The sequence below is a fragment of the Rhamphochromis sp. 'chilingali' genome, assembly GCF_963969265.1.
Source record: "Rhamphochromis sp. 'chilingali' genome assembly, chromosome: 3".
Taxonomy (NCBI): domain Eukaryota; kingdom Metazoa; phylum Chordata; class Actinopteri; order Cichliformes; family Cichlidae; genus Rhamphochromis; species Rhamphochromis sp. 'chilingali'.
In genome coordinates, this window is record NC_137931.1 from 41,177,141 (window position 1) to 41,189,949 (window position 12,809).

At 38.4% G+C, this 12,809-nt stretch overlaps 1 protein-coding gene across 1 annotated transcript; it reads left to right on the plus strand.

Moving 5' to 3' along the window:
* The first annotated feature begins 671 nt into the window (after positions 1–671).
* On the plus strand, positions 672–12,087 carry tm6sf2b (transmembrane 6 superfamily member 2b). Its single transcript, XM_080878043.1, has 12 exons — positions 672–684; positions 2,088–2,149; positions 2,380–2,500; positions 3,843–3,946; positions 6,086–6,183; positions 6,349–6,452; positions 7,091–7,173; positions 7,599–7,723; positions 8,303–8,404; positions 9,334–9,426; positions 11,038–11,157; positions 11,808–12,087. The coding sequence occupies exons 3-12, from the start codon at positions 2,421–2,423 to the stop codon at positions 12,042–12,044; spliced, it is 1,146 nt and encodes a 381-aa protein (XP_080734169.1). The 5' UTR covers positions 672–684; positions 2,088–2,149; positions 2,380–2,420; the 3' UTR covers positions 12,045–12,087.
* Positions 12,088–12,809: the final 722 nt, after the last annotated feature.

Genomic DNA, 12,809 nt, shown 5'->3' on the forward strand with positions numbered 1-12,809 from the left:
TAAACAGTTTCCATGTGTTGTTAAAACATTTATGCAATATCATCTAGGCTAAATACCTGCAGTCCAGCCACTTTTATTCTCTTTGTTTCACTTAGACTCTAGGGTAAATTATTCTGTTTAGTTTATTTTGTCATAGTGTGAATATATTTTGCTTTTAACTCATCTCTTTGTTGCTCTTTTGTTTTTAACTATGAAATAAGGTCTAGGCAAATGCAGCTGAAAGATCAGCGTCAGCATCACTTCACATAACACGCTTTTAGCCTTTAGTCATGCACTGACTACTCATGCATTGTCATTCGTATATGTTTGTGTTCTATCAGAATCACCTTTATTAATCTAGCATAACCTTTAAATAATCTTTTTATTACAATCAAACAAAGGTATCACTTCATATGAGCCTGGACAGACATGGACATAAATTCCAACCTGACTGGCTGGCAGTGGCATATCAACCATGATGTCACACCACTTTCATTTCAGCAGATCTATCAGACTACTTCCCCACGGACAGTTATTCTATAAAAGCATGTTTCATTTAAGATGTGAAATGGAGTACATGCTCTTCTTCCTCCTGCAGGTCACTCTTTCATTTTGGTATCAGTCTGTCCATCCTGTGATATTGAACAACGGAGCTGGAAGAGATCCAGTTGTTTCCAGCAAACACACATTGCCACAGCCTTCCTGGTAAAACTGCCTTCCTCTTATTCCCAACAATAGAGGTTGGTGGGAAGCAAAGGGCGATGTGTATGCGTGTGTGTGTACATTTGTTTGTATTCAAATTCACTCTTCTTTTCTTTTCTTTTCTTTTCTTTTCTTTTGGAAAGATACTGGCAGGGTGGTGCTCTTTTCTTTCTGTCAAGTATTCTTGTTCTCTCTTGTGTTAGCGAGGTGGTGGTTGATGATACAGTATGTGAAAGCAAAATAAAACCTTCATGATGCATTCTAGTTCTTTACAGTACTTTGGCTCATCTCTGAAGGTGTTTCCACTTAAGACAGTTACTCATTCCTCAGCTGATTCACTGTCCAGTAACAATAACTGCAAAGTCTCAGTTTCTGCCATAATACTCTGAGCAAATGCTGACTGATGTGTGCATCATTAATAAAAATCTGCTCTATGTCAAAGTTCAAAATGAACTGTAGTTTCTCAGAGTTTATTTGCACACAAACATAGCAGGATTTTTTTTTTTTTTTTTTAGCGTTTGGCTCACCCTAGTGGAATTTTTCTGACAATGCTTTCTTTGACGTGAGCTGGATTATAAAGTTCGAGACCTCAAAAGCCCAAGCCGTTGTGCAAAAACACATAAAACCAGGCCACGGCACACAGGCATAGTGAGGATTTGGCTCTGTTGAGAAATTCTGATAATTAGTAGAAAAAGAACTGCGGAAACATTTCCTGTCTACAGTCTTGACTGTATGTCACAGATTAACGGTCTGCAGCAATCCTTCTTTTGACAGGACTATAGGAATGCTACGGCTCCTTTCTTCCTTTCTTTCTTTCTTTCTTTCTTTCTTTGAAAATTTGCAACTCGTTGAAAGCAAATGATTTACTTAAATAGAGCTCGGTGTATGCAGTCCTGTTTCAGCAGAAACGTGAATGTCACTCCCTATCAAATCAAATGCGCAGAAGATACAAACCTTACAATTAGGGTCTATTTTCTTGTGGGACGTTTGCGCAAGTTCTCAAATGCTATTTGATGTGCAGACATTTTCATAACTTTAGAGTGTAAAGGGTTCATTAATTGAAATCAAATTTTGATTTAGCTTTTGTTCAAGTCAAGTCAATTCAATTCAATTCAATTCAATTTTATTTATATAGCACCAAATCACAACAACTGTCGCCTCAAGGCGCTTTATATCGTATCAGTTCAACACTGTTGTATTGTATGTCTGAGTATAGAGAAGGCATATTTCATATAACTAAGCATTAAATGCCTCACATAATCAGTATACGTAAGCTGAAAACGTTGCATGGCCTAATATGGAATGTAGGCCTATTATCTAATACGACTTATGTAAATCTCTGACAAAACCAAATTGCCCAACTTTCCCCCCAAAAGCTTCTTTGTTACCACTCATTCTTTCCCCAGTAAATGCCATGTCTGCCTCGGGCCAGCAGTAATTTGATTAATTCACCAAACGTAGCCAGACGGTAAGACTCTGCTCTCCTTCTTTTTCATTTATTTCACTGTTAAGGTTTCATTTTAAATGATACTTTGTGGAACTCATTCATCTAATTTTGCTTAATACCATTTAATTTCAGTTTTCAAGTTAATAATGTGCTGATGTTATTAATATTGGCTCAGTCGACTATTTAAATTTGTTTTTATTGCTGGATGAGAATGCTATTCACTTATAATTGCATTATATTTTCATCCTTAGTGTGAATCCTGCAGGGAGGGCGCTGAACAGCTATTGAAGAGATGGAGATTTTTGTCTTTCTATTCTCATTTTCCGCCCTTGGCATCCTCTATGCCATGAACACCATCTCTGAGCTTCAAGAGTAAGTTATTAAATGTACTGATTTCTTATCACCTTAATACATACAGTCTTTCCCATGAAATCATTGTAACACGTTATATATTATTCACTCACAACACATGCATTTTTTTAAACTATGAGAATAATTGTTAATATACAGTAATGTTAGAAATCCTTCCAGTATCACTGGGTGACAGCTGGTATACTTTTCTACCACTAGAGGACTCTGTAAGCTTAAAACTCAAACTGCATTAGTACTGGTGACTGAGATATACAGTATGTATAACAAGCTGAGGAATCCTTGACCATATTCAACCCCGTACATTCTATGACATCAGTTTAAAGAGTGTATATGCTAGTTGTGCAAACTCTTTAAAGCTAACATTTCTTGAAGGGAAAGGAGAAACTAAAAGGGAGCAAATAGAAGGCAGAGTTTGTGGGCATAATGATATGACTGATATGATGATGGGGTAATTGCTTTTCTAAGCTCTAAGGAATCACGTTCTCATTCAAGGCGTATCTCTTGTGCCTGTTTATTAGGATACTGTCTTTATAAGATTGTCAGCAGCTGATGGATAAACATTATAATGCTTTAGCCTGAATAAACAAAGATGGTGATAATATGCATGTTTTAGTCTTCCCTCACCCACAAAGCATTTCAGCAGAATTTTTTATTCTTCCTATGTGAATATGTCTCCACACAGACATTTATTTATTTATTTGCCCATGTGGACACTGACAGTCAATATGGACTGCACAGAAGAGTTTGATAAATTACTCTTGACATACAATATGCCTTGTGCTCTTCCACTCCACAAACAAACGGTATTGTGTGCATAAATCTTCCTGTACTGTTGAATTGGAGGGGTAGCTAGGGAGCATGCCTTTGCTCTCATAGCATTTGTTTTCCTTCTGTGAGCACACACTGTGAGTTTTGTGAGGATGCAATGTTGTTTACTAGGAGATACCTTGAGCACATTAATCTTTTCCAGTGTAAGGCGGAGGTACCTTTGACCAGTAAACATGGAGGGCAATGCTGAACTAACATGGCCTTAGCTTGCTGCATCCCACACCTCTGCCTATGATTGATTAAAGTTTGTAAAGATGTGCTTTTAGCTACTACACCAAGAGAGATGGGATATAGCAGATGAATACTGACTGTGGGAAAGTACGTACGTACGTATATATATATATATATATATGTATATATGTGTATATATATATATATATATATATATATATATATATATATATATATATATATATATCAAAGATAGCTTGCTATCTAAAAGCATCAGCAGTGAGATTGTGTTAAAAAAATGGATATTTTCTTATGACACATTGACATTTCTCTGTTTCCACAGGCCTTATGTGATTCTGGAGATTGGTGTTGCTGTGCTGGTGATTGTGTTTCTGTTCTACTTCCTCATCACTCGTGGAAACGCACCTAAAGACTTCTTATTCTTTGGTAATCAACGCAAATATGTGCATTTCTCAACTTACTTGCGTTGCATTTCCAAATACACTATGGAATTTTAATGACTGCTATGCATTGTTCCAACTCCCACAAAAGGATTTACAGAAGCGTGAAAACATGAATTGTATTCAGTGTGATTTCACCTGATATGTTGAAAGCAGCTTAGACTGATTAGGCTCAGAGCAACGTTTTACCAGGCTTTTCTAAAGCGTGACTGACCCAAACGCTCCCTGCAGACTGACAACCCTCACAGCTCTTGCACTTACTTAACCTTTCAGCTATTCTTTTAAAACTGAGTTTTTGATTGCTTCTTAAGAAAAAAGGTCACAGCTATTTCGTAATACAGGACACGGTCGTTGCTCCTGTATAGTAGAATCTGGATTGCCCTACTGACTCAGTCTGAATAATTTGAGGACCTTTGTAGTCACTTTGGTCATATAACAATAGCCCAGGGTTCCCCCCTCAAATTGATCCCTGCAGCAGATGCTAGGGGCTAGGCTATTTGGGTGGAAATTTTAAACTATTGGCTGTGGGTGCTCAAGGCAGTGCTGGTATTGTCTATAAGAGCCAAAACATTAAATGAAAAGAAGTGGCAGGCTTTTCTCATTGCTAGAGGGCCACAATCTCTCTGCTATATCACCTCTTAGATCTCAGAGATAATCCTAGTGGAGCTCCTCAGGATTACATGAGGGAGACAATATGTGAAACAGTGGTTTCTGTATAAAAACACAGATTCTGCAGTGGCCAGGTGGTAGATCATTGTAATGGCTTTCACAGGTGTTCTCTTTTAATTGACTTAAACTGCAGACGTGTATTTTTTTCTATATATCAATGATTATACCCACTTTATCCTGTACAGGGGGCTGTAACCTGCACATATTAGTACTGGGCAACATGAAAGTTTGTAACTGTGATCCAGATAGTCAGCCAACTTACAATGAAACAATAAAATAAAGTAGAAAACCAACAAAAAACCCAATAAACTTGAGGCTGTTCATAGATGTATGAGAACCTGGAGAATAACCACACAAACACAGAGAAAATTTGGAAAATCCACACAGAAAGGCTCTAGTTGATCAGCAGACTCAAACCCACAAGCTTCTTGCTGTTGTGCAAAAGTACTAACACTTGCAACAGTGCACAATGCATAAATGGAAGTAGCAATCTAATCAGCAGTACAGTATGCACAAACAGCAGTTTGCAATGTGTAGAAGTTGGCTGTTGCATTTTATAATAACTGCTATGCTGTGCTGTAGAATAGCAATCATTTATTCTGTCACAATAACTCTACCAGATGGTCTACCAAAAGTCATGCTGCTGCTCAGTGGCATTCACAATCACATCATTTCCAAGCCAATTAGATCACGCCTAAGATAAAATCTGGACATCTGGAAAGGGAGTTGCTGGTCAATTGTTTTATAATGAAACATACTGTATGCAAATGATACTGAATAGCACATTGCATTCTGTTATTTTAATGCTGCAATATGGGTCTAAAGCAACACTTCAGACTTTGTAATTTCTCAAAGAGAGCTTGAATAGAATGTAAACTGTAGTATTAATAATAGTTCATAACAACAGTGTTATTGTTACAGTTTATATTAATAGTAAGCCCTCCATGCCAATAATGTGTATGTGTGGCTTCATTCTTAAATATTATTTGCTAGACGAGACCTTTCAGTTCTCCTGGGTCCTTAACCTAAGGACAGAAGTCTGTTCACCATGGACTCGATTTAAGCATGCACAGTCTACCTCGTTGCTCAAGACTTAATTTTCTCCCCAAGCTGTTCCATTAATCAATCACCTGCCATTTGAAGGAAAACCTTTTAAACAAAAAAACAATGAAAAAGGCTCAGAAAATCTAGAAAGATTTGATGTCATGTTCTAATATACTTTAATTTATAGAGGAATTCAGGTGTCAGAATATGCAAAAAGAGTAACTTTTAATATTATAGTGCCTTCAAAGCGAGCAAAGCTGCTTAACCTTCCGAGTTTTTCAAGGTTCTAAAGATATTGTACACTACCAATTATCACCTACACACAGGCACAGAGCTGAAATTATAGGGCTTCTGGTATGAAGCAAACAGGTTAGCCTTTTAAATATCCATTAAATCATTTTTTCCCCCACAGTTTTTGCTGAGTTTTCTTTCACATGTATCATTGACCTGACAAGTGCTCTGGAATATGATGGCATTATTTCTGGCTTTATGGAGTTTTACCAGAAGACGGTAGGTTTTATTCTTATTCTTATTATTCTTATTTATTAACATTTAAAATTCTGAAATTCTAAAAAAAAACCAAAACCCAACAAACACCGATCAAAGCACAAATAACCATGTTAAGCAAACATGATAATAATGCTGTGAGGCATGTGTACAACTTCTGTGTTTCAGGGAGAGCCCTATCTTGGAACGTCGTATGGCATCATGATGTGTTACTGGGATGGAATAGCACACTTTATCATGTACCTGATGATGATCAGCAGAATAACAGACAGGTGGGTGATGCTAAAATCACATCACATAATGTCTGCATTAAATGACAATAGAGAGATCTACAGGGTAGGGTCCCTTTCAAAATGCGAAAACACACACAGGATGGTATGAAAACTGTCTGTGTATACAGTCTAAAAGCAGTAGGAATGCATTTCAGTGCAAAGATAAACTTTTCTTTTACAGCATATGTCAAGCTTCAGGCTTATCTTTTTCCTGTATTTGAGCTTTTCTAAAGAAATAGTAACTGAGCAAATGATGTGTTTCACTTTAGAAATTCATGGGTGGATTTATCACATAAATCCCAGACAACGGCTCGAGAAAAAAAAGATTAAAAAAAAAGAAAACAAAAAAAGAAAGCCTCCTCTTGAGTGAGTTAGTCATAAAGTGCAGCCAGTGAGTTCAAGAGTTCAGGGGGAGCACAGCCTTGGGGATGGCGCTATCATGGATCCTCTTTTAAACAATATCAGCCTTTTGTCACTTTAGAAAGTGAGCTAGGCATTGTGTTATCTGTAGGATGGATATGAGAAGTTCTCAAATATCATTTATTTAAACTTACCCAGCCTTGAAATTTAACATATAACTTTCCATCTCATTTGATCTCTTTGGTCTTTTTTTCTGTATTTTTCTGTTTCTCTCACAGGAAAGCCTACCGCACTCTGGGCCTGTTCTGGGCTGGCTCTTTGTGTGCCAACATGAGTGTGTTTATTGTCGGGATAGTGGCAGGTGAGCCGCATCTTCAATCTGCTTTCTGTCTGTCCCACGATGACAAGGTTTAATCAGGCAAACATCTGCCCTGCCTTGTACCATCAGTGTCACAGTTCAGCCTGCCAACTAAACACACATGCCCCGTGTCTCGCCTGCCATCACAACCTCACAGAACAAAGCAGCAAACAGACTTAAAGCATCTGTTGTTGGCATTTCAAACTGCATACATAAGCGTCAGAAGCCCAGACTTGTCTGGAGGCAACGTGATGTTCGCTCTGTTATGTTAGCATCGATACGCTGCACATCTCTCTTTTGCCTCGAGTATCACAATTGAGGTTTTAATAGAAAGCTTAATTGCTCATTTACATTAAGATGTTTACAGGCGGTGTTTGTATAGTTAAGTGCATGCTGACAATAAGTGTCTATCTTTCTCTTTGTGGCAGGTAAATATGGGTCAGAGATCCATCCAGCCTTCTGGCTCAATTTTCTCTTTCTTTTGATGCCTGTTTTGGGAGCAATCGTTCTATTCACTCGGGCAAAAGATAGACCGCTTATTGGTGGATACAATGTAAGTACAGAACATGAATAATTAGACATTTATATGATTGTGGAGGGCTTTAGAGGTGCATTGTTGCTCAGGTGAATGTGATCCAAACAATGAAAAATCTGTGCGACTATTAGTGTAGTTAGAGTGGTGTGCTTGCTGAATCTGTTAGTTTTTTAAAAACAACAATTAAATCTCAGATTCTTGCTTTTTCTATCATATTATGTAGTATTTTGTTCCAGTTGAGTCTTAAAGGGCCTCAGTTCTGCAGATTTCCAGTTCCATGCCAATTTATCTCACCGGCACCGTTCCTTTAACTCAGCTTTCTGCTTCCATGCTATCCTCACAGTCAGAGTTGATAAAAAACATAGATGAAGCTCAACATTTAGACACCTGAGCCATGATTGTTTGATTGCACATTTATTTATGCCAGGGGGAAGCTGTATTTGAGCTATAACTTGTTGTGGTCTTCATTTCAATTCAAGTTAGGCTGACTTAATTTAAAGCACCTGCAATCAATACTTTTCATAGTGAAGGAGAAGGAGGTGAATATATTTGTTTTGAGTCCTCTTCACATATCGACAAATTCTTAACATTCCACAGGCCCAGCATGCTCAGAGCCTGAAGCTGATCTGGCGTCCTTTGGACATCATTCTGCTGTTTCTCCTGATAGCTGCCATGGCCTTCACCATCCTGAGAGGCTTGGTTAGTATGTCATATATAAAATTTTAAAGAGATTTTAATGAAGGACTACAACTGTAGTTTTAAAAGAAAGTGAAAAAAGACAACAACTGATAAGAAGCATCATCTTATTAGAAAAGCTGGAGTTAAAATAATAGTATTTTTATAAGACATATAATATGTAGGTTATGAAGTGCTTGTCAGGTCACATCTAGTCATATGATCTTTCACCCTGGATTCAGTGTATCTCGTTTCTTTATTGGTCTTTTCTGTGACTGACTTAAAATAGCTCAGTAATCATACTCCTTAAGCCTGGCAATACAGCAACTACCTATGTAAATCCACATTAATTGACACTGATCACATTTCCTCCTTCACATAACCAAGAGTCCAGTTTATTTTATGCTAAAAGCTCTAAAAAAGCAGGCATATTAACATTTATAGAAGTCGACCAGCTCTTGTTATTACTGCGATGTCGATACTTCCAGGTCACTTCACTCAGTTGGGAAACTTTCTAAACAAAATTGACTGTTTGAATGCAGGCTGACTCCTGGGATATTCCCCATTTTATATTTTTTTGGACACTCCTGCTCAAGGTGCAGTCAAACAACTCTGACAGCTTCTTCACTCCTGGAAGACAGACAGACTTAAAAAGAGGGTAGACAAGAGAGTGGGAGATTTAGAGAGGGTGTGACACAGTGCAGGCAGAAACTCACGAACCCCTCAGTATACAGTGAATAAACATGTTTTCCAAAATGTCAAACAATTCCTTTAACCATGCTCAGTGTGTTATTCTGTTTAGTCACATTGACAAATCTTCTCTGGATGTTCATTTTGCTATTTTGACAAGGGAAGAGAATCGTTCAGATCTACGCATTGGTATTTTATGCTGTTCTCTTAAACTGAACTACACTGTAAGGTTTTTCTGTTGTTATGTTGTTTGCTCTCTGTAGGTGGCTCTGGACTCTCCACTTGAAGCCTGTTCCATATACCTGAAGCAGTATGAACCTTACCTGAAGGATCCTGTGGGCTACCCTAGAGTTATGGTGGGTGTTTTATTTTCTCACCACACTCAGCCTTTCTGCCTGCCGTTGCTGGAACACCTGAAAGCTCTTCTCCAGTCTATTTTAAATAACAAGCCACATAATGGACCTCTGCTTTCATGGATCTCACTATGAGCGTGCTGGAAGCTTGCCCTTATCTCCCCCACTCTTTCAACTCGCAGCTGATTACAAGGCCCTTTTTCATCATTACAGCAATAACGAGCGTGGGTTGAGAGGCCAGCGGATCTTTGTGTCTGTCTTTCATTTGGTTAAGATGGATAACACATTATTACTTTGACGGGCATTGGTCTGCTGTCTTTTTATTTTCTTCCTCTGACCCTGTGTAGCCGTGGGTTTTGTTGTGCTTTGTTTGGCATACATGGCTCTGTCAATAGGTTATCCAAAGACCTTGTCTGGACTGCAGTCCAGGCACAATTGAGAGTCAATGATCAGACAGATGAACCGCATGCTGAGAACTTGATAAGGTAATCCCTGCCCAAAGCCTCCCATCAGCATCTCGCTGGGCGGGAGGAAGATGCGTGTGCAGCATGTGGAAGTGCGTCTTGTTTAGCAATGTTTGCAGATCTGCGTTTGTGTGTGACTGCCAAGGCTTCATGGGCATGTGCAAAGAAATCAAATGAAGTTTGGCTTACCGGGCAATCCTGCTCAGTTTCTGAACTAACCGACCTCTTCATTTATTGATGATGATGAATGATATGCAACAGATTACTGTGGCTGCACTAAGAAGGCATTTCAACAAAAGACTGAAGGGCATATATGATTGGCTTTCAGGCCCCGAGCTCAACTCATTAGAATTCATCTGGACCTAAGACCGAGAATGAAAGGAAACCGTTCACTGGTATAATTTGAGGCTTTTATAAAGTGGGAAACAGGCTTTCATGCACCAAATATTTTAAGTTGAAGGTCAAGACTCTCTCTGTAACGACCCTTGTGTGGAAATGGTAATTTGTGCTGAGGGTGCAAATTTGTGTTAGAGAGCATGCATAGCTGAGAAGCAGCAAAACACTGCAGTGCTAAAGTTAATGATTTTAGTATTTTCTTTTGATTATTTTTGTCTCTTCATTTTAATTATTGAATTAATTGTACATTCATCCAATGTATGCAGTTCAACTGTGGGATAAAAGGTTAAATTAACCCCCAGGATATAACTGGAAGGGACAAAGCGGAGTATTTTAATTGTGATACCTGCCAATACTAATTCTCTTAGGTTTTATTTCGATTAGTGCTACTTTTCTGCAGCACATTAAAGGGCGCTCTGTGTTTGCATTTTGAGGCTTAAGCAGCCCTCTTCTGTATTCACTGTGAGTAGCTGAAGTGCGATGTGGGCCAGTGGAGACTGAGGATGTACTGTATTAATTGTCTGCTGGACTGTTGGTCAGGGCTCAACAACAACACTGACTGACAGTGATGGAAGAATCTTTCAGCTCTGTTGGGCACGTCCAACCATATCCTGAGCAATATATCCTGGAATATACAAGATATTATAGACAGAGACTACCTACTGTGAGAAAGATACATTTTTAGTATTGTGAGATATGATATGAAATCATATTATTAGACTAATGGTGCAAGCTTTTTTTTTTTTAACCCTAGATGCTGCACCTGTTCTTTTATGCACTACCCTTGCTGGGTGCTTTTGTTTATGGTCTCCTCAAGCCTGGGTGCACATGGATGCCGGACTGGACCATCTTTCTTGCCGGAGCTATGATCCAGGTAACGCCACCAGAGGACAGACTGTAAATAAAGAAAATTACTATGAATACATAGTTTAAGCTACAGGTCTTTGAATACTGATGCAAGATTCACTGACAGTTTTCTGCATTGGAAGCTGCTGCGATAATTGCTGCCTTTGACCTATTACAGTTTTCCATCTGCCGTTTATGTTAAATAAGAAGCGGTCCAACACATGTCAGGGCAATTAACTCCATCTAGTGAGCTTTCATCTTTCTAAAAATGACCTGGACAAAATTTATCCTTTGAAGCATATTCTCTGTAACAAACAAGCTGGTGGTGCTTTCTCTCCATATTGCTCTGACAGAAAAATTGGAGCCATGAGAAGAGAAACTACTTGATTAAAGCCTTTTTGCACACTCTCTGTCTTCTAAGCCAACTTCCAGTTAGACATAAAGATGACATTTTCAGATGTCGTTTATCTTTTTTGTTAGTAGCTTTATCTTGTGTATTTTAATAGACTAATAACAGTGGAAAAATTTGTTTATAATTTTTGGAAAGAAATACTGAGGCATCAAGTTATCTGTCATCAGTGTGCAGAGAGCGTAAGAGACGAGTAAAAGCTGATATGTAAAGTAATGTCCTCCTATATGCAAACAGTTTGACCTCTTTCTTTCTCTTTCTCCTTTCAGTGCCAATGGTCCCACATCGGGGGATTCCTCCACCCTCGCACCACAGCGCCGTATCGCATTCCAAGTGATGCTTTCTGGTTGGTGCTGGCAGCTAACTTGGTCTATGCAGCCACTCCCGTCCTTGTGGCCCTGCGGGTCTACAGCAACCCCTATTTCTTCCTAAAAATTGCTCCCTTCCCTGGGCAAACGGGTTTACCAATCAGCGAAGAGAAAGACACCAAGTATAAACTGAAATGATCATTTTTAATCTTCTCTGACCTTTGGAGGTAATTACTTATCTGATGATTCATGAAGAACTGTTTTCTTTGAAAGACCATGTTTCAAAATGCCAAAATACAAATTATTTTGCTGAATGTCTGTGGATTTATTGGTTATTTCTTTGCTTTCAGCATCTTTTTCTCATATTGTATGCATAAACAGTAAAACCACAAATTGGTCAATGTCAATACCATCATCTATACATAACCATGGTAGCAGAAAGCTTGTATAGGAAAAGCAGGGGTATTTGGAGCCACTTGGATGTATACTGAGACAACTCATCAGCTCACTTTTTTGGAGTGCCATAATAGGGGTTAACCCTTTTAGTTTATAGTAAAATATTTAAGTAAGTAACAGGTTGAATTTAATTAAGATAATGTGCCCACATGATGAAATGCAGACTTGGTGATTTCAAGACTATTCTTCTTGTGTTGACAAATATTGCATAGAGTAAAATAAAGTGGAGAGTAGAGCAAAACATCAATGTTTTGTCAGCTACTGAACGTGATGTGGCAGCTGGTGCATAGAAAGGTATCAAATGAGCCATCAGCTGATTTGAACTGTCACTGAGATCAGCCTGTGGGCTGAGCCTAACTACAACAGCTTGAACTAAAGCTTTATTCAGTTTGCTGAATTACACAAAATTAAGTACAGATATTCATGGCCTCAAAAGGATGAAAATAATCGGCAATGACAATCATTCGAGTTTTTCTCAAAAAAAAAAAAAAAAAAAAAGCCAGTTCA

What these genes read in the sequence shown, in the direction of transcription:
- tm6sf2b (XM_080878043.1), top strand. Translation starts at nt 2,421, where the DNA reads ATGGAGATTTTTGTCTTTCTATTCTCATTTTCCGCCCTTGGCATCCTC. An exon ending in CGCTTATTGGTGGATACAAT is followed by an intron (nt 7,724 to 8,302) that starts GTAAGTACAGAA and finishes AACATTCCACAG; the next exon opens with GCCCAGCATGCTCAGAGCCT. An exon ending in TGGGCTACCCTAGAGTTATG is followed by an intron (nt 9,427 to 11,037) that starts GTGGGTGTTTTA and finishes TTTTAACCCTAG; the next exon opens with ATGCTGCACCTGTTCTTTTA.